At 49.8% G+C, this 22967-nt stretch overlaps 4 protein-coding genes across 4 annotated transcripts; 2 read left to right on the top strand and 2 right to left on the bottom strand.

The window, feature by feature from the left end:
- Positions 1–4403: 4403 nt before the first annotated feature.
- On the top strand, positions 4404–6769 carry LOC306953687 (torsin-1A-like; the record flags this gene model as incomplete). Its single annotated transcript, XM_079544656.1, has 5 exons — positions 4404–4590; positions 5459–5727; positions 5812–5987; positions 6278–6405; positions 6525–6769. 5 exons carry the CDS (start codon positions 4404–4406, stop codon positions 6767–6769), a joined length of 1005 nt encoding a protein of 334 aa, XP_079400782.1.
- An 882-nt stretch (positions 6770–7651) lies between these two features.
- TOR1B (torsin family 1 member B) lies at positions 7652–10976 on the top strand (the record flags this gene model as incomplete). The annotated part of the gene is made up of 5 exons (XM_079544697.1): positions 7652–7910; positions 8119–8384; positions 9463–9638; positions 10278–10405; positions 10711–10976. 5 exons carry the CDS (start codon positions 7652–7654, stop codon positions 10974–10976), a joined length of 1095 nt encoding a protein of 364 aa, XP_079400823.1.
- A 4201-nt stretch (positions 10977–15177) lies between these two features.
- Positions 15178–17656, bottom strand: LOC306953635 (torsin-1A-like; the record flags this gene model as incomplete). Its single annotated transcript, XM_079544597.1, has 5 exons — positions 15178–15428; positions 16067–16194; positions 16285–16460; positions 17069–17334; positions 17443–17656. 5 exons carry the CDS (start codon positions 17654–17656, stop codon positions 15178–15180), a joined length of 1035 nt encoding a protein of 344 aa, XP_079400723.1.
- A 545-nt stretch (positions 17657–18201) lies between these two features.
- On the bottom strand, positions 18202–22684 carry LOC306953682 (splicing factor C9orf78; the record flags this gene model as incomplete). Its single annotated transcript, XM_079544651.1, has 9 exons — positions 18202–18520; positions 18903–19001; positions 19771–19907; positions 20413–20610; positions 21023–21100; positions 21275–21345; positions 21538–21589; positions 22194–22253; positions 22602–22684. 9 exons carry the CDS (start codon positions 22682–22684, stop codon positions 18429–18431), a joined length of 870 nt encoding a protein of 289 aa, XP_079400777.1. The 3' UTR covers positions 18202–18428.
- Between the last annotated feature and the right edge of the window lie 283 nt (positions 22685–22967).

The following is a 22967-nucleotide window of genomic DNA, read 5'->3' on the forward strand; positions in this document are numbered from 1 at the left end:
TTTTGTCCCCTTCACACAGGCTTTGTGTCTAAGTTATTATTATCTGCAACAGAAATCAAGTTTTAAGAGAGAAGTAAACACAGGGGTAGAGTTTCCCTGTTATTTCTTGCTCTGTACAGCCACACAGGCTGGCTCACATGAGAGCTGCTCCGCTTCAGCTGCTTCCAAGCCTGGATGCAGAGCAAAACCAGTCTGCAGATCCCAGCCCCAGATTGGAACCCAGTGAAAGCCAGATTCTAGTTAAAAGAAAAAAAAAAAGGAGAAAATAAAAAACCAACAAACCTAAGATGGGTGAAATCCAGGTCTCGTGGCATCCCCATCCCACTGAAGAGGAGGCTGCAGCACAACTAACGACATCCACCCTGGGCTGCTCCATGCAGGGTGACACCACCTTGCCCGGATTCCAGATCTAATCACTAAACCACAGATGTCTGCACGAGCAGTGTTTAGTTTACAAGACAAAACAATCTCAACTGCAAGTGCAACCCGATAGCCATCCGCTGGCTCTATCACTTCCAATCCATCCATTATTCACCGTGATCTTGCATGACACCAGTCCTGAAACCAGAGCCCAGAGGCAATTAGGTGGGAGCAGAGACAGCTCAGGTCAGCTGTATCTCAACCTCTTCATTCCTGGCCCCAAAACTAGAAGAGTTTGGAGTGTGCCTCAGTTTCCCCAAAGCCAGTGAGCTGATTTCCCCCTCCCCCCCTTCCCCCTCAAAAGTACATTATGATCTGAGAAGAAACAGAGCCACTGTAGTTGCAGGCACTTAAGAACCTCCCTGTGTTTGTTCTGAGAGAGCTGCTCCCCATCCATCTCCTTCCTTAGCGCTGGATGGATGGAGCTAATACCTCTGAAAGATCAAACACACACGCCAGCAGCAGCTCTTGCCCTATAAAGGGCAGGAGGTGCCCTACCAGCTTGCCACCTTGCACATATCTACACAGCGTTACCTTTCAAGGAAGTGCCCACAGGAGGGGAGAAGCATGGGACAGCAGCTTCACTCACCCACACCAGCGCTGCAGACCCAGCACGGTGTTAAGCACCCCCCCCCCGCTCCTTTCACTCCCATCCCTACCAGGTAACACCACCTGGTTGGCCCCACCTGCTGAAAACCACCCGGTTCAGCTTTAAAACCCCATTTGTCTTCCTCTGCACATTACGGTGAGTCTCTTCCCTGAGCCTATGTTGCAGACAGAGCAAAAGGCTTTGAGGCATCCAGATGGGAAATCCTGTAGGGCCTCAGCTGTGTTTCCTAGAGGGAGCATTCAGAACAAAAGCTCTGCGAGTCCATTGGAATTTCACAGGGATTCAGCTGTGATCAAAGGAGCTATTTCACACGGACAGATGTGCCTGGCCACATGCACCATGTTTCCCTCCACCCTTACCCCACGTCCATCCCTACCTTTCCCTGGCAGACTGCACCTCCTCACACAGCACAGCTGCGCACACCAGCACCAGGAGCTCTGGGCTGCTGTATCCCAGACAAGGGTTTTTTAATCTGCTCAAGGCTCTCCAGCAAAGATTCCAAAGAGAGAGCAGAGCTGCCAATCCCTTTGCCATAAAATGTCATGTTAAGAACATTCATCATCTTTAAGGCTCGTTTTCCCTAGCTGCAAGAGGAGGATGACGGTCTTTTGACTCCTTGGGTGTTGCCAGGATTAGACAATGTTTGCTCAACATTCACGTAGATTTTGGTGTTTGGTGTTACTGCTACCATCACATTATAGAAAGGTCAACAAATGACCATGTTCCATGAGTCAGAGCCTTCCCACAGCATTAATGCCGTCCTCAGAGCTTAGCCAGGCTCTGAACAGATCCCAAAGTACGTCAGAACGACAGCCTTTTCCTGTTGCTGCCTAGTCTTGGTGTTTAGGACAAGGATAACTTGGAACGTGATGCTGAAATTGAAGCAGGGAAAGAAAACAAACTCAAACCACGCAAACGGGAGGGAAAAAATAAAAACACTCCTGTTGGAAAGACTCTGAGCACTAAGAGTGTCCAGTCAGGGTCGGAAGGCAGTGAGACAAGTGTTGTGCAAGGAGATATGCTTGGGTAGAAATAAAAATGAACACTGAGAGTTTTCCACTTCTCTGGCAAGAAATCTTCACAAGATCCTCTTTCCAGCCCAGCACCTCATGTCAGCAGCAGACAACAGCAGTTGTGTCCCAAACCTATTTGCTGAAGTACTTGGAAATATGGAGAAACCCATACCCCCAAAGCCACAGGCTTTCTCAGGAAAGTGTTGCTTCACTGACCCTAAAACTCTTACCTGCAAATTTCTTCCACTGCATGAAGAAAAGTCAGGGCTGCAGCTCCCATTCCCATCACCCTGCTGGAGACATGCATCCTTCCCTGGCTCTCCAGCCCCCAGTCAGGCATGCTGCCCTGTGCTGCACCAATCCTCCACGCTCTGTGCCATACTGCTGCAAGCTCTCAAGCTCTAACTGCCAGGAGCACTGACTTTAAACCAACAACCTACAAATCAGACCATGGGTGGGTGACAGAAAATTTCAACATACAGACTGCAGAGAAAGGGCAGGCAGAACTCTTGGCTGGGATTTTCTTCTCTTCGTACCCTTTGCCTTAAGCAGCCCACCTCTGCACACCTTATTTCTCCTTTGCAACTGCCACCCCATGCCCACTGGTCTCTGTGCTGATGGGGACACATGCTGATGTGTGATGATGATGAGCAGTGCTGTGCTGAGGCTCCATGGGGAGGTGGGAAAGGCAGAGCACCGTGCTCAGGCTCTGCAGGCTGCACGTTGCAGGTCTGTGCTCCACTTGGAGCTTCCAGACAGCTGTTCAAGGAAATTGCCATCAGTGTCAGCCTCACCACCGCTATTAGACATCTCAGCCATGTCCAGGCCCAGCTTGAACCCATTTAACTTGTAAGGGATAATGAGATAACAGCATGACATGTTGCAGCTGAAGGTTATTTAAACACCCATCTGGTACCTGTTAGGCAGCATACATCCTATTGTTGTATAGGAAATATATGCCACCTCCCTCCCATATGGGAAGGAAAAGATCTATAGATGTGTCCCATGCTGCTCCTTCTTTACGCATAAATGAGGTCATTCTCCTCCTCCTCTCTGCTGTTTCTGGCACATTACTTTGCATTTCACGCATTTAGGGAGACGTGCTGGTTGGTGGCGTGTTGTGGAAGGACACAAAATCACAGCAAAGAATTTAGTACAGACACCTCGTTGTCTCCACAGTCAGCAGAGGCTCCACGCTCCCAGATACAAGGAGAAAGAGTGGACTGTGTGAAGCCACTCATCCTTTCCAAGACACAGCTTGGTGCTGCACTTTACCCTGGAGAGATTAAGAGCTGCCCTTCCATTTCTGTACTCTCAGGACCACATCCTGTTCCTTCATCTTCTGAGATCCACGAGGTGAGCGACCATCAGCCTCATCTCTTTATTCAAGCTCTCCCTTGTTGAGATAACATTGCTCTCAGACTGAAATTACCTGTGAGGCTCTCGCCCTCTGCGGAGCCAGAGCTGCGAGCACCGCTTGCTGCCCTGAGAAATCGCATTTCGTAACACGAGCTCTGTGTGAGCAGACGTGAGCGCCCCTCCTGATTTTCTCAGGCATCACTTCCAACTTCTGCGAAAGTTTCACCGTGTAAATCCTGGACGAATCTCTTTGTCTGACACCCCATCTAGCGTCCACCACGGGCCGATGCAGAGGACTGATCGTCAAGGAAACACAGACTAGAAAACTTCTTCCCATCACTTCTAGCAGCTTGCTGGGGCTCTGGGGGCTCTGCGTACTCACTGTGCAACTGATCCATCCGCGCCAGCACCCCAAAACAAGGAGCCCCGAGCAGGAGCAGTGCCCAGCATGGGACTTGGGCAGAGTGGACTCCAAATCTGGAGCCCTATGGCTTCCCATGCGCTTGATGTCCTTGGCTCTGAGTGCGAGGCAATCCTTGTTTTAAGGGCAGGGATCACAAAGCTGGTAGGACAAAACACCTGCTCTGAGAATCTGGTCTGAAAAGGCACCTTTCTGGTGTGTCCCATCCCATCTGTGAGCTGCAGAGCTGCAGAAACCTTTGGGTGATGTACAGCTCAGCCTGAAACAAGCACTGCTATGTTCCCGGCGAACGAAGCAGCAGCTCCAGCTGCCATGAGGTTCCAAGCCCTCAGAGCTAGGAACGTTCTGCTTGAGCTCTCCCCATGCTATACCCCTCATCCCAGGCAGTACCCTGCTCTGACACTTTCATTTCACAAGGAACAGTGTGATAACTGTACACATCCATCACACGGAAAAAGTGGTTTCTATTTGCACAAACAGCTTCATGCTCCAGGAAGTTTGCGTGGCTTTTTTTTTGTTGTTTTTTTGTTTTTCTTTTCTGCAGTTTCAGTTTTGCTTTCCTTTCTTTTCACTTCTCACCATGAAGCTTCTCCATGCTGCTGTGCTCTCCATCCTTGCGCCTGCACTGACGTCCGCCATGGATCCGCTCAGTGCTTACCTCATTGTGGGGGGCGCAGCCATCGGCTGGCAGCTCTTCTCCCCTCACTCCTGGCTCAGGTGCAGCCTCCTGGAGTGCTGCAATGCGAAGGACACACTGAACTTCTCAGGTAAGGCAGTAGGAAGGGCAGCGATGGCCCTTCCTGTGGTGGGGTTGGGATTCCCAGTGCATTCTTTGAGTGCTCGTGGAAAGAGAAGCTCCAGAAGGCAAAGGCTTCTAACACAGCTTATCCCAAACCCCAGCCACTCATTGCCTATAATCTGTGCTGAACAAGCAGTGATTAGTGCTAGCTCTAGGGTTCAAGACACTTTCATTTCCCCCAGATAAGCAGTCTGGCATTTATTTCATCCTGAAACTGCAGGGCTGAAAAAACCTTGAGCTACTTTCTAACCACACATTCCAGTGCCTGTCACTTGGAAATCCCCCACTCCTGTGTCATAGGACTGCAAATGTTTCCTTTCAGAGCTGGTATGCAAATTTCAGGGGAAACCCTCAAGTACTGGAGGTCCCTTTGCCTCCTGATGCTGCAATACATCGCTTCATACCAGCTCTGCATTTGATGGTGACAAACAGGCTGTTTCCTGACACTTCAGCCATTGAAACACCGGTTGGGATTCTTGTTTAAAAGGACATTATATGGGTTTCTATAAAAGGAAAGTGTTCTAGAGGACTCAAAAACAGCTAACGAGAATTGAGCACATGCATAGTATCTCTGCTTATATACAGAAGATCCCATCCCAGAGCCTTACAGAAGGCAGTGGTATGGTGCCATGAAAATTCATGGCAAACTCTCTTGCAAGCAGCTTGTTTCCTATAAATGCCATTGAGATTTGTTTCATGAATCCTCTCCTGAGTTTGGTTCTCTGCTGGTTCATGATCTCAGGCAGTGTGTTTGCTCCCTCTGATGGCTATCCAGCTGCAGCCAGAGAAAAGGGAGGAACAAATGTCATCTTCTGACTCTGCCCTTATTCTTCCAGTTGTGAAGATGGATTTGGAGCGAAAAGTCTTTGGCCAGCATCTGGCTGTCCAAATAGTTCTGAGAGCTCTGAGTACGAACCTTCACTCCAAGCAGCCCAAGAAGCCCCTGGTGATGTCCTTCCATGGCTGGACTGGCACAGGTAAATCGTTTGTCAGCAGTATCATTGCAGAGAACCTCTACCGACTCAGTGCGTGGAGAAGGAGGTTTGTGCACCACTTCAGCACGGTGCTGCATTTCTCACATGGTTCGCATGTCCATCTGTATAAGGTACCTGCAGCTTTAGCTCATTTCTTTCAATTTATCTGCAGTTGGGAGTTGGCAAACACCAGATTGTTTTGTTTCTTCTCACAGAAGCAGCTGCAGAATTGGATTCGGGGCAATGTCAGCGCGTGCCCAAGGTCCCTTTTTATCTTCTCTGAGATGGATCAAATGCCGCATGGCCTGATAGACTCAATCCTGCCGTTCCTCAGCTACCGCGATGAGATTGATGGAGTTTATTACGGCAAGGCGATCTTCATCTTCCTAAAGTAAGGAAAGTGAAGGGCCAAGAAGGAGTTACAGCCCCACAGACACAGCAGGGACAAAGGGAGTGCCACTTGCTGACAGGTCTGTGGCTGAATCAGCGCAGCTGAGCAGCTCAGGGTTCCTCCCTTGCTGTGGTCTTTGTCACTTCCCACTTCTGGGCAATCCCCACACAAAGGATCATCACCTCCACTCCAGTGCAGAATCACATAGTCATTCAAATCACTGCCAGGACACAAGCACTAAAGGCAGCAAAGATACAATCTAATGAGCCTGTGCATCTCCTTCCTAACAGCAATGCAGGTGGAGATAAGATAACAGAGATTGCTCTTGATTACTGGAGAAGGCTGAAGAGGAGAGAAGACATTCCTGTGGAGGAGCTCCAAGATCTGCTCTCTGAGGACATTTTCAGGAACCCAAACAGTGAGTACAGCACCTCCTGTGTGTGTGTGTCAGTTCTCTGCAGGCTGCTCCACAAAGCATGAAGCAGAGCTGCCTCCTGAGCATGCTGATGGCAAAGCCCTCCGTGCTCTCTCTTCCAGGCGGTTTCTTTCAAAGCCAACTGATCCAGAAGAACCTGATTGACTATTTCATCCCTTTCCTCCCACTGGAATACAAACACGTGAAGCAGTGTGTCCGGGAGGAGCTGCGTGCTCAAGGGCATCCTGAGGAGGAGGACCTCATCACCGAGATTGCCTCGGCAATGGCGGACTACCCCAGCGAGGAAAGGCTCTACTCCAGAAAAGGCTGCAAGACTGTGGCCTCCAGAGTGGCTCTGAGCACCTAGGCACCACACAGCTGTACCTCGTGCTCCTGTTGCAAGACCCAACCAGGCAGAAGGACTCGTATCAATACCCATCTGTCTACATCTCCTTCCTTGACGGGGCTAGGATTTATCCTGTTCCAGAGGGGCCTTTCGTGAAGCCTTTTAATAAATCACAGAATATCCCAAGTTGGTGGAAAGGACCCATAAGGATCACTGGGTCCAACCGCTGGCTCCACACAGAGCCTCCCAGTAAAGCAGACCATATGGCTGAGAGCGCTGTCTGGGTGTTGGCTGCAGGGCCAGCTTCCTGCACACCCCTTTGGGGCAGCACTTCTGTGCCTTGTGCTGTCACCTGCCATGTCCCCATCACCTGCCATGTCCCTGTCACCAACTATATCCCCATCACTTTCTATGTCTCCATTGCCTGTCATATCCCCAGGCCTGACGCGCTGCCCTGTCCCTTGGGCTCTAATGAAGGAAGAGAGAGAGGAGGCTGAAGGCAGCGGCGTGGGAAGGGAAACGGCCTTTAGGTGACAGCGGGAAAACATGGAGGGACAGCGTGGGGGACAGGCAGTGGGAGCCAGATGTGGCACTGAGAGGACAGACACCAAGGGGACAGAGGTGGCACCGAAGGGACACTGGGAGCCGGGGGTGGCAGTGAAGGGACACGACGGACAGCAGAAGCAGCACTGAGCACACAGACACCTGCAGTTGGGGTGGCACTGAGGGGGCATGGGTGCCAGGGGTGGCACTGAAGATGCACTGCACCCCACTGCTGGCACTGAGGGAACACTGGGTACCGGGGGGGCGGAGCACTGAGGAGACACACAATGGCGCCAGCGGCACCGAGGCGCAGCTCGCCCCGAGGCGGTGAGGACGCACCGCCCCTCGCCCTTCCCAAAGATGGCGGCGGCGGTTACCCGGGGGGCGCGGCGCTTCCCTCCCGTTGGCGGCGGGCCGGAAGCGGGGCCGTGCGGAGGCGCCATGCGGGTGGCCGTGCTGCTGTGGCTGCTGCTGCCGGGGCTGGCGGCGCTGGAGCCGCTCAGCGTGGGGTTGGCCATCGGCGTGGCCTCGGCGCTCACCGGTTACCTGTCCCATCCCAGCTTCTACTGCAGCTACGTGGAGTGCTGTCCCGGCTCCGGGCACCGCCTCAACGCCACCGGTACCGGGGAGGGTCGTGGGTTTCGGGGCGCGGAGGGGTCGGTGCTGACGGCGGGGTCGGTGCTGACGGTGGGGTCGGTGCTGACGGCGGGGTCGGTGCTGACGGTGGGGTCGGTGCTGACGGCGGGGTCGGTGCTGACGGCGGGGTCGGTGCTGACGGTGGGGTCGGTGCTGACGGCGGGGTCGGTGCTGACGGTGTTTTCCCGCAGCGCTGCGGGAGCAGCTGGACGGCAGGCTGTTCGGGCAGCACCTGGCTAAGGAGGTGGTGCTGCGAGCGGTGACGGGCTTCAGCAACAACCCCAGCCCCAAGAAGCCGCTGACGCTGTCGCTGCACGGCTGGGCCGGCACCGGGAAGAACTTCTTGAGCCAGCTGCTGGCCCGGCACGTGCACCCCGCGGGGCTGCGCAGTAAATTCGTGCACCTCTTCCTGGCCACGCTGCATTTCCCGCACCCGCAGCGCGTGCCGCTGTACCAGGTGAGCGCGGGGCGGGTTTTGGGTGGCAGCGCCGCGCCGTTGGGTTCGCGCTGCGGAGGCTCGGCCGCCCTGCCGCGCCGTGTTGTGGCTGCGGCGGTGGCGATAGTGCGGGTGCTGAAGGTCTGGGTTGATAAAGGACCTCAGTGATCCTCCGGTTCCAACTCCCTGCTGTGAGCAGGTCGCCAACCAGCAGACCGGGCTGCCCAGAGCCACATCCAGCCTGGCCTTGAATGCCTGCAGCAGGGATGGGGCATCCACAGCCTCCTTGGGCAGCCTGTTCCAGTGCCTCACCACCCTCTGGGGGAAAAACTTCCTCCTGATATCTGACCTAAACCTCCCCTGTCTCAGTTTAAAACCATTCCCCCTTGTCCTATCGCTATCCACCCTCGTAAACAGCCATTCTTCCTGCTGTTTATATTCTCCCTTCAAGTACTGGAAGGCCACAATGAGTTCTCCCCAGATCCTTCTCTTCTCCAACCTAAACAATCCCAGTTCCCTCAACCCTGACAGGAGAGCTGCTCCAGCCCTCTGACCATCTTAGTGGTCCTCCTCTGGACAAGAGCTCTGAGCTCCTTCCCAGCCTCAGTGATTCAGTAACTCTCCATACTCTCTGTGCATCCTTGAGAAACAAGTGGCCATGGGGTGCTGACTGCTGCTCAGCCTCACTGCACTGTGCCATGAAAGTGTAGATGGGGGGGTTTTCGTGTGGCATTTCTCCAACCTGGGGGTTTCTTCACATTCCAGTGTTCGAATGGATGCAGTTGTAGGTGGAGGTTCTGTAAGAAAGAGGAAACACTGACTTAAAGCAAATAGACAAACTGTTGTAGCCAGAGCTCATCATCTTATCCGTGCACTAAGGAGAAAGAATGAGGAAGCTTGATTTGTGAGAAGGGAAAGAATTCACCTTTCAATTCAGTGTTACAGCCAAGGGATTGATTGCAGTGTTTATGGCCTTCTCTTTGGGAAAAAGGACACAACCAATGAGGTGGGATGGGGGCAGCTGGGGAGGGGTGCCTGGACTCCCTATGACCCCCTCATGGCACACCCTCATCTTGTAGCATTTCTCACCTTGTTTCAGGAGCAATTGCAGAACTGGATTCGGGGCAACGTCAGCGCCTGTCCCCACTCCGTCTTCATTTTTGATGAGATGGACAAAATGCACCAGGGCCTCATTGATGCCATCAAGCCCTTCTTGGATTACTACGAGCAGGTTGATGGGGTGTCCTACAGGAAAGCCATCTTCATCTTCCTCAGGTCAGTCGCATCTCTTCAAAAACTAATCTGTATTTATGATGCTAATGGTGTTCGTATGGGACTTCATTCAGAGTACAGCAGAAGAGATATGAGAACCCACGAGACCAGAGCACAGCTCGCACGAGAGCTCAGATTTTGGGGAAGTTCTTTGGGATAGGTGCACTGGGTATAGCTGGGATGGAGTTAAAATTCTCCAGGGCAGCCTGTTTGGTGCCTGTGTTTTGCATTTGTGGCTAAAGCAGCACTGATAACACCCCAATGTTCGGCTGTTGTTTGCACAGCCTCAAGGATTTCTTTTTTTTCCCTCGCTGGGTGGTGGGCAAAAGGCAAGGGTGGGAGTGGGCACAGCCAGGAGAGCTGAACTGGACTAGCATGGAGGACGTGTCACACCCTACAGTGTCATGCTCAGCAATAAAAAGTGAGGTAGAGAAAGAAGTGGGGGTAACAGCTTCCAAGGTAAGGAGCTGTGAGAGGCTGGCTGGGCACTGGTCTGCCTGGGAGGGTGGTTATTTTGGCTTACAGGTTTCTGTTTCAGTAACTTGTTTGATTTCAAGGTTAACAGTTCACGTGACCAGCTGAAAAGAGATTCTGGCTTAATTGTGTCTGCTCACTGCTGTAAATTTTTCTTTTTTTGAATAGTAATGCTGGTGGTGACTTAATTAATAAAGCAGCGCTTGACTTCTGGACCAGTGGAAAGCGCAGGGAAGATATTCAGCTGAAAGACCTTGAGCCCATGCTGTCTGTAGGAGTCTTCAATAACAAGAACAGTAAGTCCCCCCCCTAGAAAATGGGAAATTGCTTTACTTCACAGCACAGGGTTAGTCTCAGCAATCTGCACCTCACCTACCCTGACTCTGCTCTGCTTTTTTCTGACCTCTGCCTTCCTCAGTGCCCCATCACCAGGCCCTTTGGTTCTTTCACTTCAATGTCATCCCCTCCCAGAATTACAGCAGCTGCTCACGGGTGGATAAACCTCTTTGTGTATCAACTCTGGTCTGCAGAGCCTACCCAACGCGGGCCCAAGTTTAGAGAATGTCCTTCCTGTATCTTTTTCCTTCCTTCAATCCTGCAGGTGGACTGTGGCACAGCAGCCTCATCGACAGGAACCTCATTGACTACTTTGTTCCCTTGCTGCCCCTGGAGCACAAGCACGTGAAGATGTGTGTGCGGGCTGAGATGATGGCCCGTGGGCACGAAGTCGATGAGGAGGTTGTTCAGGCAGTGGCTGATGAAATGACATACTTCCCAAAAGAAGCAAGAATCTACTCCGATAAAGGCTGCAAGACTGTACAGGCCAAGCTGGACATCCACGAAGACATCGCAAAAGCCATGGACTGATTACCCTTCACCTCTCCAAAGCACTTTCAGAGCTTTTGGAAACTTTCTATTTGCACTTAAGCTTTTTGTTTGTTTGTTTTTGTTTTGTTTTTTACTATTGTAGGGAATGTGGTGAAAATCCTAGAGTGAGTGGTGTGGGCTTTTAAGCTTTTGTTTTTTAACATAAAATCCCACTGTTCATCTCTAAACTGGCTGGTATCCAAATATTGCTCCCATTTTTTTAACCTTTTAGAAGACTTACGAGCGTGACACCTTTGGTACTGGATAGCTTTCCTGATTCACTCCTTTAAGTGCTAGGATTATTAAATCCTTCACTGTCCTTTCCACAGACCTGCAGCAGAGGAACTCTTGCAGGCAGTTGTACAGAGAGGCTCTAGCTTAGGAGACAGTGAATTGAAAGGATTTATAGTGTGATCAGACCTGAGGTAGTGTCAGGACAGGCACATACTGCGATGCATTGCAGTCAGAAGGTGGCTGCTGGGAGGCTCCCATCTTCACAACACACTGATGCTGTTGTGGCACACGTGTGGCTCACGTGTACGTGAGATTTCAGCTACTCAAGGACTGAGTGGTGGTGTTATAGTTCTTGTCTGACTTGCATCATATCGTGTATCCTGCTATAGTAATACAGAAAGTCGAGATGAGCTCAGGGGGAGCTGTCACTAAATGGTGGAGAAAGGGGAGAACGTAATTATTGCTCCCCTTTCTTGGGGAAAAAGAAATTGTGATTTTTTTTTCTTCTAATATTTTTCTATGGGGGCAAAATGAATTTGCACAGTGACTCCAGGGCGTCTGCCTTCCTCAGCACAGGGACACACGGGAAGGGGCTGACTTACAGCACAGTGGGCCAGTTGTGCTTCTTAGGCAGAAGCTGCTCTCAAGGGCCTGGCTGTCACAGTGTGGGGCTCCTGGGCCTGGAGGCTGTGATGTCTTCAGCAACCCCTGCAGCTGAGGAGCGGGCTCTCCTCCCCTTGCCCTGCTTATGAGACACTTTCGTGGCTGATGTTATTTTTAATAGTGTATTTTTATACTGAACTTTAAGCAACAAAAATGCAATGCTGGAGAACCACAGAGAAGGTGGTATGGGAAAGGGCTTCAACCTCCACTAACCCCATACCTCACTGGGCGATGAGGGTGTTTTTATAATAGCTTTTATCACTGAACAATGTCTGAGAAAGGTGGGAAAGACTGAGCCTTCCCCCACCAGGTGAGGCTGGGCTTTGGAAGGCTGTTGTAGCTTTAACTATTCCACCACCCACCCATCACTAGTGGATCAAACACAGTGGTGCAAGACAGAAGTGCCTAACATTTCATTGATTAGTTTTCTTGAACTGTTTTAAGGGTGTGGGCTATTTTTGAACCACAGCATCTGCTCCATCACAGACGTGATGCCAAACCTACAGCTCTCACTGTTACTGTGTCCATGGAAATGATAGCAGAGACCTTAGCATTAATGTTCAGCTCTACTTTAGAAGTGTCAATTGCCTTTTACAGCTCCACGTGGAGTTTGTCAAATGTTGGCAAACTGGTGGTGCTGATGCAACCTCCAGAGCCAAATGCTAGCTAGCCATTAACCTTGGGACATTGGACTGCAGTTTTCCATACGCAATGTTTTGCTTATTAACTGACTTATTTGTAAGTGTAAATGTTCTCACCGCTTTCTGTTACTTGAACACTAACTGTTACCACTGTACTGCAGTTGGAATAAATCTTCAGTCATTTCTCTCTCTTGCCTGAATCATTTTGAGCTACAGAAAAGTTGTGCTGCAGCTTTCAACCAGCTGCCCTGAAAAGCTTTCTGCTGTGCTTCCTTTATTCTTAATCATGTAATTGTTGGGTAAGCCTACTAAATAGCTTGCTCATATTAAAGCACGTTGAGCTGTCCAAGAACACAGTAAGAAATTCAGTAACACAGCTCATTAGGCTTGGGTCTAAGAACCAGCTCCAGAAAAGCCATAAAGGCTCTGCTCTACAGAGCTCTGCAGCCCAGGGTCAGGCAGATGCATCCCTAGGGCCAGGCTGCCTCCTAGCAAGGGAAAAATCTAATCTAAGAAAGATAGGTAGTAAGAGAAAGATCCTAAGGAAGCACTTAGTAGGTCACTGCATTTTAACCATAAAGTCTCGCTTTACAAGCACAGCATGAGATCTGGGAACTTTCCCTGTAGAAGGTTTAACTGAAGTAGCAGCTGCTTGTGCTGGACTTTGGTAAGAGCAAACAGAATTCAGTCTTGGGGACAGCTCAGCTGCTCCCACCGGGTCAAGGCACCGTGTCAGGCTCAGACCTTTCCCCCAGTTTGACATTTCTCCTGCTGCTGTCTGCTCCCATTTCAGGTGGCACATTAATAAAGAACAGCCCAAAGTACCCTTTCACAGCAAGACAGGGTCAAAAGGTGTTTGAAACCACACGCTTTAAGAGGGAGGAATAACTGCAGGATCAGAAGGATCTGATGGCAGTGGGTTCAGCTCCCAGTCAGCTCTGTGGTTTTGGATACAAGATGTGTTGGAAGCAGACTCCCCGATCTGAACATCACTTCTGCATCCTCTGGAGGAAGCTCCCATTCACCCTAAACCACCCAGGGCTATGATACAATAAACTACTGCTACAGTGTCTGACAGCTGCTCCCACTGATGCTGCTGTAGCACATGGAGCAGAGCTAAGAGCACATTTAAGGCTGGACGAGCTCCGGCTCTGCGTGGCTGAGCTGCTTCTGTTGATGACAAGGTACCAGACAGTAGTAAAAGTTTATCGTTTCCATGTCTGCTTTTTTTTCCATTAACTCGTCATTTTCTGCGATCATAAAGCCAAGGGAAGATAAGTACCTGAGTTCAGAGCATGTGTTTGCTGACCAATTCTAGGACTGATAAGTTAATTGGCGTGTTACCCAACTTCAGAGCAGAACTGCAATGTTGAAATCTTCACAGCTGCTTCTTTTTTAATTTCTTCACGGGGAAAACTTCATGATGCTGCTTCTGAAAACGTGGGTGCTCCGCTCACCTGGCTTCAGCCAGCCACACTGCATGTTCTTTCTCAATGAGGGGTCAGGGTAAGAAATTAACATCAGAACGCAATGCAAAGAACAGCAGAAGGCAGCTCAGAAACACATTTCTGATGGGAAGAATTTATTGGGAGAAGAAACTGGAATGCAGAAGGTTTTGCAGTGCTCACATTCAGAAAGAAGCCTGACAGGCTGCAGTAACTTCAGGTGATGTATTTCACAGCTTTTCCATAAGCATTTCGATCCATTTTCATCCCAAACCTCAAAGGCATACAGCATTGTGAGAACAGGAAAAAGGGAAAACCCTGCAAGCTGCCTTCTGAATTCTCTGTGTCAGGGAGGAGAAATCTCTTTTCCAGTTCCTGGGTGTAAAATCAACCTGCACACATTTCCCATTATACACCCTTTCCCTGGAGCCAGCTCAACAGGCACAAAGCACACTGCTCTCCTCCTAGGAAGATCACAGCTAGGAGAGCACATGGTAGGCAACTTCATCCATTAAAGAAATAACCCAAAATTGGAATCAGTGACAATGAGGAGACAGACAGCGATTCTTAACTCATTTCCTCTCTCTACTAAAGTCCTCCTAATGAACACTGTTGACACCAAGGAGTTTTATATTCTTAACTCTGACTCAAAGAAAGCCCATTTTTATGGCTATTTTGAGAAAGATATTCTTTCCAATGCTGTACAGTACCAATATACTAATTACACAATATGCTCTTCTCTTTGCTGGAGCCAAGCTAGCTGAGAAAATACACATCTCCTGCTTGTAATGCCATTAGAGGAATGCTTCTTCACAAGCCCACTGAAGGCTTTCACAAACAGGAACTTCAATCATGATTCTCTACATTGCCAAGAGGCCACCCACAGGAACCCAAGCAATTACACTTTGGCCATACCCTCAGTCCTACTATTCCTTCCAACTGGGGTTCTGCTGATCCACAGCACGTGGGAGAAGTCTTCAGCACCGTCAGAGCCCTCAGTTCACAATGCAGCTCTTCCTTACCTTGATGGCACGATGCTGACGTGCCTGGGAGCTGTGATCAGTGACAGAATAAAAACGCAGAGGCGCTGCTGCTTCTTTACATACCAGTTAAAACAATGTTCCTTCCTTTAAAAAGTGCTTACAAATGAAATGTCCCGGGTTCTCCACTTCATGATTAAGTTAAATTTGCTCCTTTGCAGGTTGTAGCAATAAAGCCTTATAAGTCATAGTAATAATCCAGCTTTGCATCCACAGTTTTGCATCCTTTATCTGAATAAATCCTCTCCTCTCGGGGGAAGTAGGTCATCTCATCTGCTACTCTGCTTAAAATGTCTTCATCCACAGCATAGCCACGGGATTCGACCTCTACCCTGACACACATTTTCACATGTTTGTATTCCAGAGGCAGGAAGGGAACAAAGTAGTCAATGAGATTTCTATCAATCAAGGTGCTGTGCCAAAATCCACCTACAAAAGGAAAGAGAAGGGCTTTGTCACTGCTCCTCTTGTTAAACACTGCTAGGGGATGAACATCGCAGCCCCTGCTACAAACCAGGAAGAATCCATCTGTGTTTTTAGGGCCCCACAAAGCACAAGTCAATCTAAAATTAGCCTCAAGGTACTTTCTGCATTGTCTCAGACACACAAACTTGGTCTGCTGGATCTCTTCTGAATGTCTGCATTTAAGCCCTGCTCCCAGATGCTGGTCTCACAGCTTCACCTCTCACCCAGAGAAGATCCTATTTTTCCTGTTACCAGCTCTCACAAACCAGCTTGTCCTGCTCTTTTTTTTCTTTCCCAGAGCTTGCATCCAGCCTTGTATTTCCTTTGTTTGCTTTCTGTTCAGCACATCAGTACTGAAGAGAACATCAATAGATGCACAGCACAGAATTCCCCCCACAGACATCACACAAGGGTGTCCTTAGCTCTAATTCATCACAAGAGCTGTCCCATTGGCCACAGATTGCACTGTGGCTCCAGAGGCCAAAAACTGGAGACCACATAAAGCAGAAACCACCACTGTGAAATACAGTGTGTGCACTGATGGCTGACTGACATTTTTACGGGACTCTGACGGCCTCAAAAGCGATCCCAGCTTTACTCACTATTTTTGTTATTGAAGACAGACACAGACAGTGCGTTCTGCATGTCTGTGAGCTGTATATCTTCCCTTGCCTTCCCATTTCTCCAGAAATCGAGTGCCACCTCTGTTATCTTTTCAGCTCCTGCATTACTATGAAAAGAGAAAACAAAGGTTGTAATGGAGGTAGTTTTAAAAGGCACTGTGTGCACAGGACAGCAAACCCAAAGAGTTGCTCCTTACCTAAGGAATATGAAGATGGCTTGTCGGTATGACACTCCATCCAGAAGCTCATAATAGTCCAGAAATGGCTTGATGGCATCAATGAGTCCTGCGTGCATTTTGTCCATTTCATCAAATATGAAAATTGACCTGGGACAGATGCTCACATTTCCTCGAATCCATGACTGCAATTGGTCCTGAGTGCCATAGAAATAGGAGCAGCTGAGTTTGTGTCGAAAAAACAGAAGGCAGGAATTCTGCTTTCTGTGTTCTGTACTCCTTTCAATTGCATTATTGCAATAGCTTGGCTTCTTGACTGAAACGCAACTAAAAGTTGAAAATAACACTTAAAATGGTTCTGAAAAATGAAGATACCCAGAGACAGGATGAGACATGCGTGACATCTCAACAGAAGGATATTCCTGAAACCCCATCAAAAAGGAAAGGCTGAACATCAGGACAAAGGATGAGTACCAGGAGGAACAGCAACATGGAGCAGAGCCTTGCGAGGCAAACCGAGTGCTTCCAGCAGTGCTTTGGTCCAAGCATCCTCCAGCATCAAAACTACACTGACACTGTGAAACCCCACCTGTAGTCATTGGAACAGGCAGAAGCTGAATTCAGCCCTCAACCCTTAGTTCAGACCACACACAGAATAAATGAAGACAATGATGAGTCCTTCTTAAAACACAGCACACAAACCAAGGCTGTGCTGTATTCTGAGATCCTCTCAAGATCTTCCAGCTCATTTCCCACCCTAACGATGCATTGCACCCCGTCAGCGCCACCGCCCTCCCATTTCTACCTTGTAGAGGTTGATGCTGTGAGCGTGAGGGAAATGCAGCGTAGCCACGAACTGATGGACGTAGTTACTCTTCAGCCCCCTCTTATAGATGCTCTCGGCGATGATTTTGCTGACGAAGTTCTTGCCGGTGCCCGTCCAGCCGTGCAGGGACAGCGCCAGCGGCTTCTTGGCCTGGGCGTTGCTGAGGAATCCCCGCACGGCCCTGACCACCACCCTGCTGACCAGGTGCTGTCCGAACAGCCTCCTGTCCAGGCTCTCCTGCAGCGCTGCGCAGCACACCGAGCCGTTAGCGGCGGGCAGAACCCCCGGCCCCATCCCGGCGCAGAACCGACGGGCCGCCCAGCCCCTCCCCGCTCCCCCTGCCCGGCCCGTACCGGCGGCGACGCGCTGCTCGTGCCGCTGGAGGCAGCACTCCTTGAAGTAGCAGTAGAGCCGCGGGTAGGAGATGATGCCGGTAAGGGCCGAGGCGGCGGCCCCGGCGATCGCCAAGCCCAGGCTGATGGGTTCCACGGCCCGCGCGGGCGGCGCGAGGAGCAGCAGCAGTGCCAGGCCCAGAGCCGCCCGCCGCGCTCCCCGCCACAGCTTCATGGCCGGCCCGGCCGCTTCCGGTCCGCCGCTTCCGGCCTGCAGCGCCGCTTCCGCCGCCGCCATCTTGAGCCAGGGCAGAGGCGGGGCTGGGGGCCGCCATGTCGGGCGGGGGTGACAGACGTCCCCCTGTGCCAATAGCGAAGTACGGAACGTGGCGCCTTCAGTCGAAAGAAGGGAGAAAGAGGCGATGTGTGCCGCCGTGCCTGCAGGAGGGTGCCGGGGAACAGGCCGTCCGCGATTGCAGAAAGAACAACACGTCTGTTACAATGCAAAACGTTTTTATTAAGTCCCACCTTTTGCTTTCAGGCTCCTTCACATCACCCCCGGCCCCCAGCACAGAGCTCTGCACAGTGAGGCCTTGGGAACAAAGCAGCTCCTCCCCACGCTGTTCCAACCTGCTGCCTTTCTGCTCCCCCTTCCCGCTGCTGCTTTTAAAGGATACCTTACTTGTTTTTCTCCACACTTTTTAAGAAGGTGAAAGAATCTGTAACAGCACGTTCGTCTGCCCGCTGAAAAAATGCTCGCCGAGAAAGCTGATGTTATGATAAAATAAGCTTTATAGTGGAAAATAAGTTATATACAAGATTTTACCAACCAGAGTTCACAATCACCTGCAAACAGGTGAACACAAGAACACAAGAAAAGCTCTGCAGGTGACACCAACACGGGGAGGCAGCGATGCTCCCGTCCTCCATTTCACGGCACTGACACAAAATCCTCTATGAGAGACAGAGAGAACAAGCACTCCTGCAGAGGCCTCAGTCCACACCCTTCAGTATCGCCGATTCATCTTCTTGAATTTCTCATAGTGATAATCGTCCGTTGCTTTTTCATTGGGTGGACGTTTGCGATTTGGAGGAGAGCCTTCAGAAGAGAGAGAGACTGATCACATTTCCAGTCCTTTCCCTGATGTAACCGAGACATTTCCTTAACTGCAACCTTATGAACTCCTGTAAAGCCACACAACCGCAGTCCCTTGCTGTGTGAAAGCTTATTCTTCAGCAGTCAGTGCTCCCTAACTTAGCTTCCCTTGCCACCCCACCTTTCAGCAAACCCCTATCAGTCAGCTTGGTTAATGCATTTCTGTTGTGACCTTTGCTACTCCACCTAGAGGTATCCCTAAGCAATCCTGCATCCAGTTGGCTTCCTGGGGGACCTCGTACAGGCACAAAGAGACCTACATTCTGTATGAGACCCTAACGTGTTCCAGTACCTTGCCTTAAAACATTTCAGATTAGGAACTTACGCTCAGGTTCTGGCCTCTCTGTATCCCCCACTCTCAGCGGACGGGGCTTCGGCTCTTCCTTATTCCTTCTCACTGGTGCATTTAGCTCCTCATGATAAACTGAAGGAAGGAAAACATCAGACAGTATTTCAGAGTTGCATTCTTCATATAGATGTATTTCTATGGCACTTATTACGACTGATCTTTAGGAGAAACAACAGAACCTCACGACAAGTGTTCTAGTAGTTGGTTTCTATGGATAATCAATACACGCAAGATGGGATACACCAAGTTTCAGAGGCACTATTTCACCAGAAGTCATCCAAAAATTCTTAATTTCCTTCAGAACACAAACCTGACACCACATCACCCCTGTAGGTATGGTCAGACACAGCAGAAGGCTGCCTTTCCTCCAGATGGCTGTGGTATGAGAGGCTCTCCCGGAAATTAATTCCTATCTCCTGTCTAGTAAGATCTATGTATGTTTGACCACCTGTCTGCTTTGGCAGCCCGCAAAATGGATTCTCTCAATTATAACCCATCATTTATAACCACAGACAAGGCAGACACTTCCAGCACACGTTCAAGACATAACTTAAAGAAAAAAAATCTTGAAATTTATGAGGAACTGTCAACTGTGAGTTCAAGAGCAGAAAGTTAGGTCACAAGTAATAAGCCCCTCTCTTTGCTGATGGATTGGGGGAAAAAAAACCCAACCAACAGGCACACCAGATGGAGCCTATACACGCATCCCAGAGAAAGAAACCAGACAGCTGCTTGTGTTGATACACAGACTAATTTCTCCTGCACAGACTCCATCTCAACTGACTGCTTTTCTCTAGCAGAGAGGCAGGTCAGACTCGGGTCAGGACAGCCACATGAGACTTACATCTGTTGTGCTGGACATAGTTAACAGCCATGTTTGTGGGAACAAAGGAAGTTTCGCTGTCTTTCTTCTTGTTCTGCTGCTCTGCCAGCAGCTTGGCCTTGGCCTCTTCAGTTGAGATTATGTTTTTTATTTTTGCACTAGAAGAAAAATAAAGAATAAAAAACTCATTCATATTTAAGAAGAGTAACAAGATGTTAGAAACAAATGGATTTGCATGTAGTAATAGTGCTCGTATTGTATTTGGCATCATTTTTTTTTGAGAGGCAGCAGGGCTACAGAAACTTTGATGCTTACATGGTTTGTTTAAAAGATAAAAGTGAAGCTGCCATCTTTCACACATCCTATTCTAATGCACGACATACATGGATAAACTCCAGGGAGCTGTTGACTGCAGTAACAAAAATGCAAGTGCCTCTTCCCAGAGGTCATGCTGTCACGCTGCACTGGAATCCTGTTGCTGTGTTTAATTTAACATGCAGTGCTAAACACCCCACCAACCCAGACCAAGACTGAATCCCATCACAGAGCCAAATGGGGGTCATATAATGCAGCCACACCGGTGCTCTGCCGATCAGCAGCTTCCAATCACAGCCCTCATCCCTGTAACTCAGGCCATCACTAACAGATTTGTGAACAACATACTCAATTCCCAGGTCCACTTCAGGAATGCCACTCAGCATCTGGTTGGACAGCATCTCTTCAGTCTTCTTGGCAGAGGAGACACGGATGTTCTCTGGCAGCTCATACAGAGAGTCCTCAGCGTTCTTAAGCTTCACCTTCTGTTCTTCATTCTCCACAATTCCTTTTCTCTTCTTCAGCTCTGTCTCAATGTACTTCATCCTGAAGAATAATCCACGAGGGATATGTGGTATTTAGTTCTGTTTTCTGTACTCCTAATTGCTGAACACAGCTGCATCACTCTCCCAATGGCTAAGAGAGACATGAATAATTTCTCCAAAAGCAGTCAGCTAACATCAAGAGCATAAAACAAGATATTTGCAACTCAGATCAAGGTCTTTCAAGCTCTTCCATAGCCATCAAGGAAGGCTGCTACTGGTATTTAATGCTACCCCACTGGCACCTCCCAACTTTGTTCATGAAAATGCCTTCTCAGGTCTGGCAGCCAGAAGGTGAAAAAGCAGGTGAGAATCAAGGAGATGTTCTGAGACATTCAGTATCCAAGATAAAATAAATAAATAGAGAGGATACCCAACCCAGAATTCAACATCAGACTCCATGCAGCTCAACTTACATGTCAGCATCCTCATCCCGCCTGTTGGTTTCAGCTGAGAAGGAAGTTCCCAAGTTCAGATCTTCCTCTTCATTAATCCTAAATGAAAACCACACTGTTGCAGTTGTTCTTTTGTTCAACTAATTTGACAAGCAGCCAGTGAAACTGCAATATATTAAATTCTTCAAAGCAGTACAATTCTTGGTTAATTTATTGCTAGCTGTGACTTACTTCTAATCCAGGGAAAGATCTTCAGAGCTCATATGCACTCACCTGTCCTTGCCTCGTTCTTTCAGTTTCTTCATGTCCACCATCCCCCCGGATTTTATCTTAAAAGGGTCATCCTGTAGCAAGATAAAATACAAAACCATGAAACTCCCCTTTAGTTTAATGCTAATCTTCAAAATGTGGATAAAAGTGGAGAAGAAGCATTAGGCTGTAAGAAATCTTACTGCTACAGTGATCAGTTGGAGCACACCAAAGTTTTCACACCCTTTCATCTTAGCAATAAAGCGATGAAAATATCGACCACTTACCACAAGCGTTGCCTCTTCTTGCAGCTTCTCTCCCACAAGCAGAGCTACAGCACTAGTTAGCCATAAAGAAAGAAACAAAATTCAGTAGAAGGAAATGCATTACCAACAATGCTGTCTTTCTTTACTCTTCTCTAGATCTATCAGGTCTCAAACACTTGTATTAATACTATACTGACAATTTTCCCAATCCCTCCCTACAGGCAGGGGAACTATGAGAAGTTCAGGCTGAGGGATTTTAGTGCCTTGCAATGAATCACCCAAGTAAGAAACAAAGCTGGCTGCTGGTCATGTTTCATCAGCTGCTATATGAGAGAGAAGGAAATTAGGGAGAAGATATGAAAGGGCCCAAAGTAAACCAACTGCTCTGCTATATGTACAGTATGGAAGCAATCTGACTAAATACATCTCATGATAAATTCTGAGTCTTTTTTTTTTCTTTTCCCATAGTTAGGACAACAGCACAGACTTTGCAGGCTGGCACCACGTTCCCACCTTCCTGCACCTGACTCACCCCCCACTCCATCTTCAGACTTTGACACAAACTTCTCTGGCACTATGGGACATGGAGCTACTTCTACATAAAGCAGGTGGGTGCCAACAGAGGAACGTGCTGCTGCACGACACTGCCAGATAGAACACACCTTCACACACCTTACCTCACCCCGTTGGGTCGCTTCCTAAGGCTCTGCACTTCTTTGGCTTCCTCGAGTTTTAACCTGAAGAAAAAAACCCAAACCAGTGGCCTTAGTACTCAGTGCCTCGGTTTCCTTTAATTCACCTTGTTTAATTTCCTGCAGTTAACACCAAACCTTCTACGGTAGTTTTGCCCTACGTTTCTCCATATCAGTGCCTCCTTTTCTGGTCGGAGGTTAAGCAAGCATTTCCTCTTGTACCACGCTTAAGCAACCCACCTATTAAAGCAGAAGAAGTACACAAGGCAGCTCCTGCCTTGCATCGCTCCTGCACAGCTTCCTCGGCTGAGGAAAGAACACAGGGCACGGAGCGGTGCTTGGCGGTGCTTGGCAGCGCCAGGCAGCCCCGCAGGCCCCGTCCCCTGTGCTCACCTGACCTCCTCGGCCAGCTGCTCGTCCTCCTCATCCTCCTCGGGCTCCTCCCTGCGCCGCCGAAAGGCCCTGCAGGCCGCCATCGCTCGGACCCCGCTCCTCTCGCTCGCGTCGCGGGATGATGACGTCACCCTTCCTCGCCGACGCCGTTCCCGCGGCCTGGCACCCGGCACTTCCGGCGGCGCAGCCAGGAGCCGAGGGCCGCCCCGCCCCGCCCCGCCCCCAGCCCGCCCGGCGCCCGCGGCTCCGCTTGCCCCACCGCCGCCTCCCGCAGCGCCGGGCGCGGCCTCCTAAGCGCTCAGCCCGCGGTGGGGTCGGGCCCCGCAGGTGAGAGGGGCGGCCCGGGGGTCGGCGTCCCCCGCAATA

This window comes from Tetrao urogallus (genome assembly GCF_951394365.1).
Source record: "Tetrao urogallus genome assembly, chromosome: 19".
NCBI lineage: Eukaryota > Metazoa > Chordata > Aves > Galliformes > Phasianidae > Tetrao > Tetrao urogallus.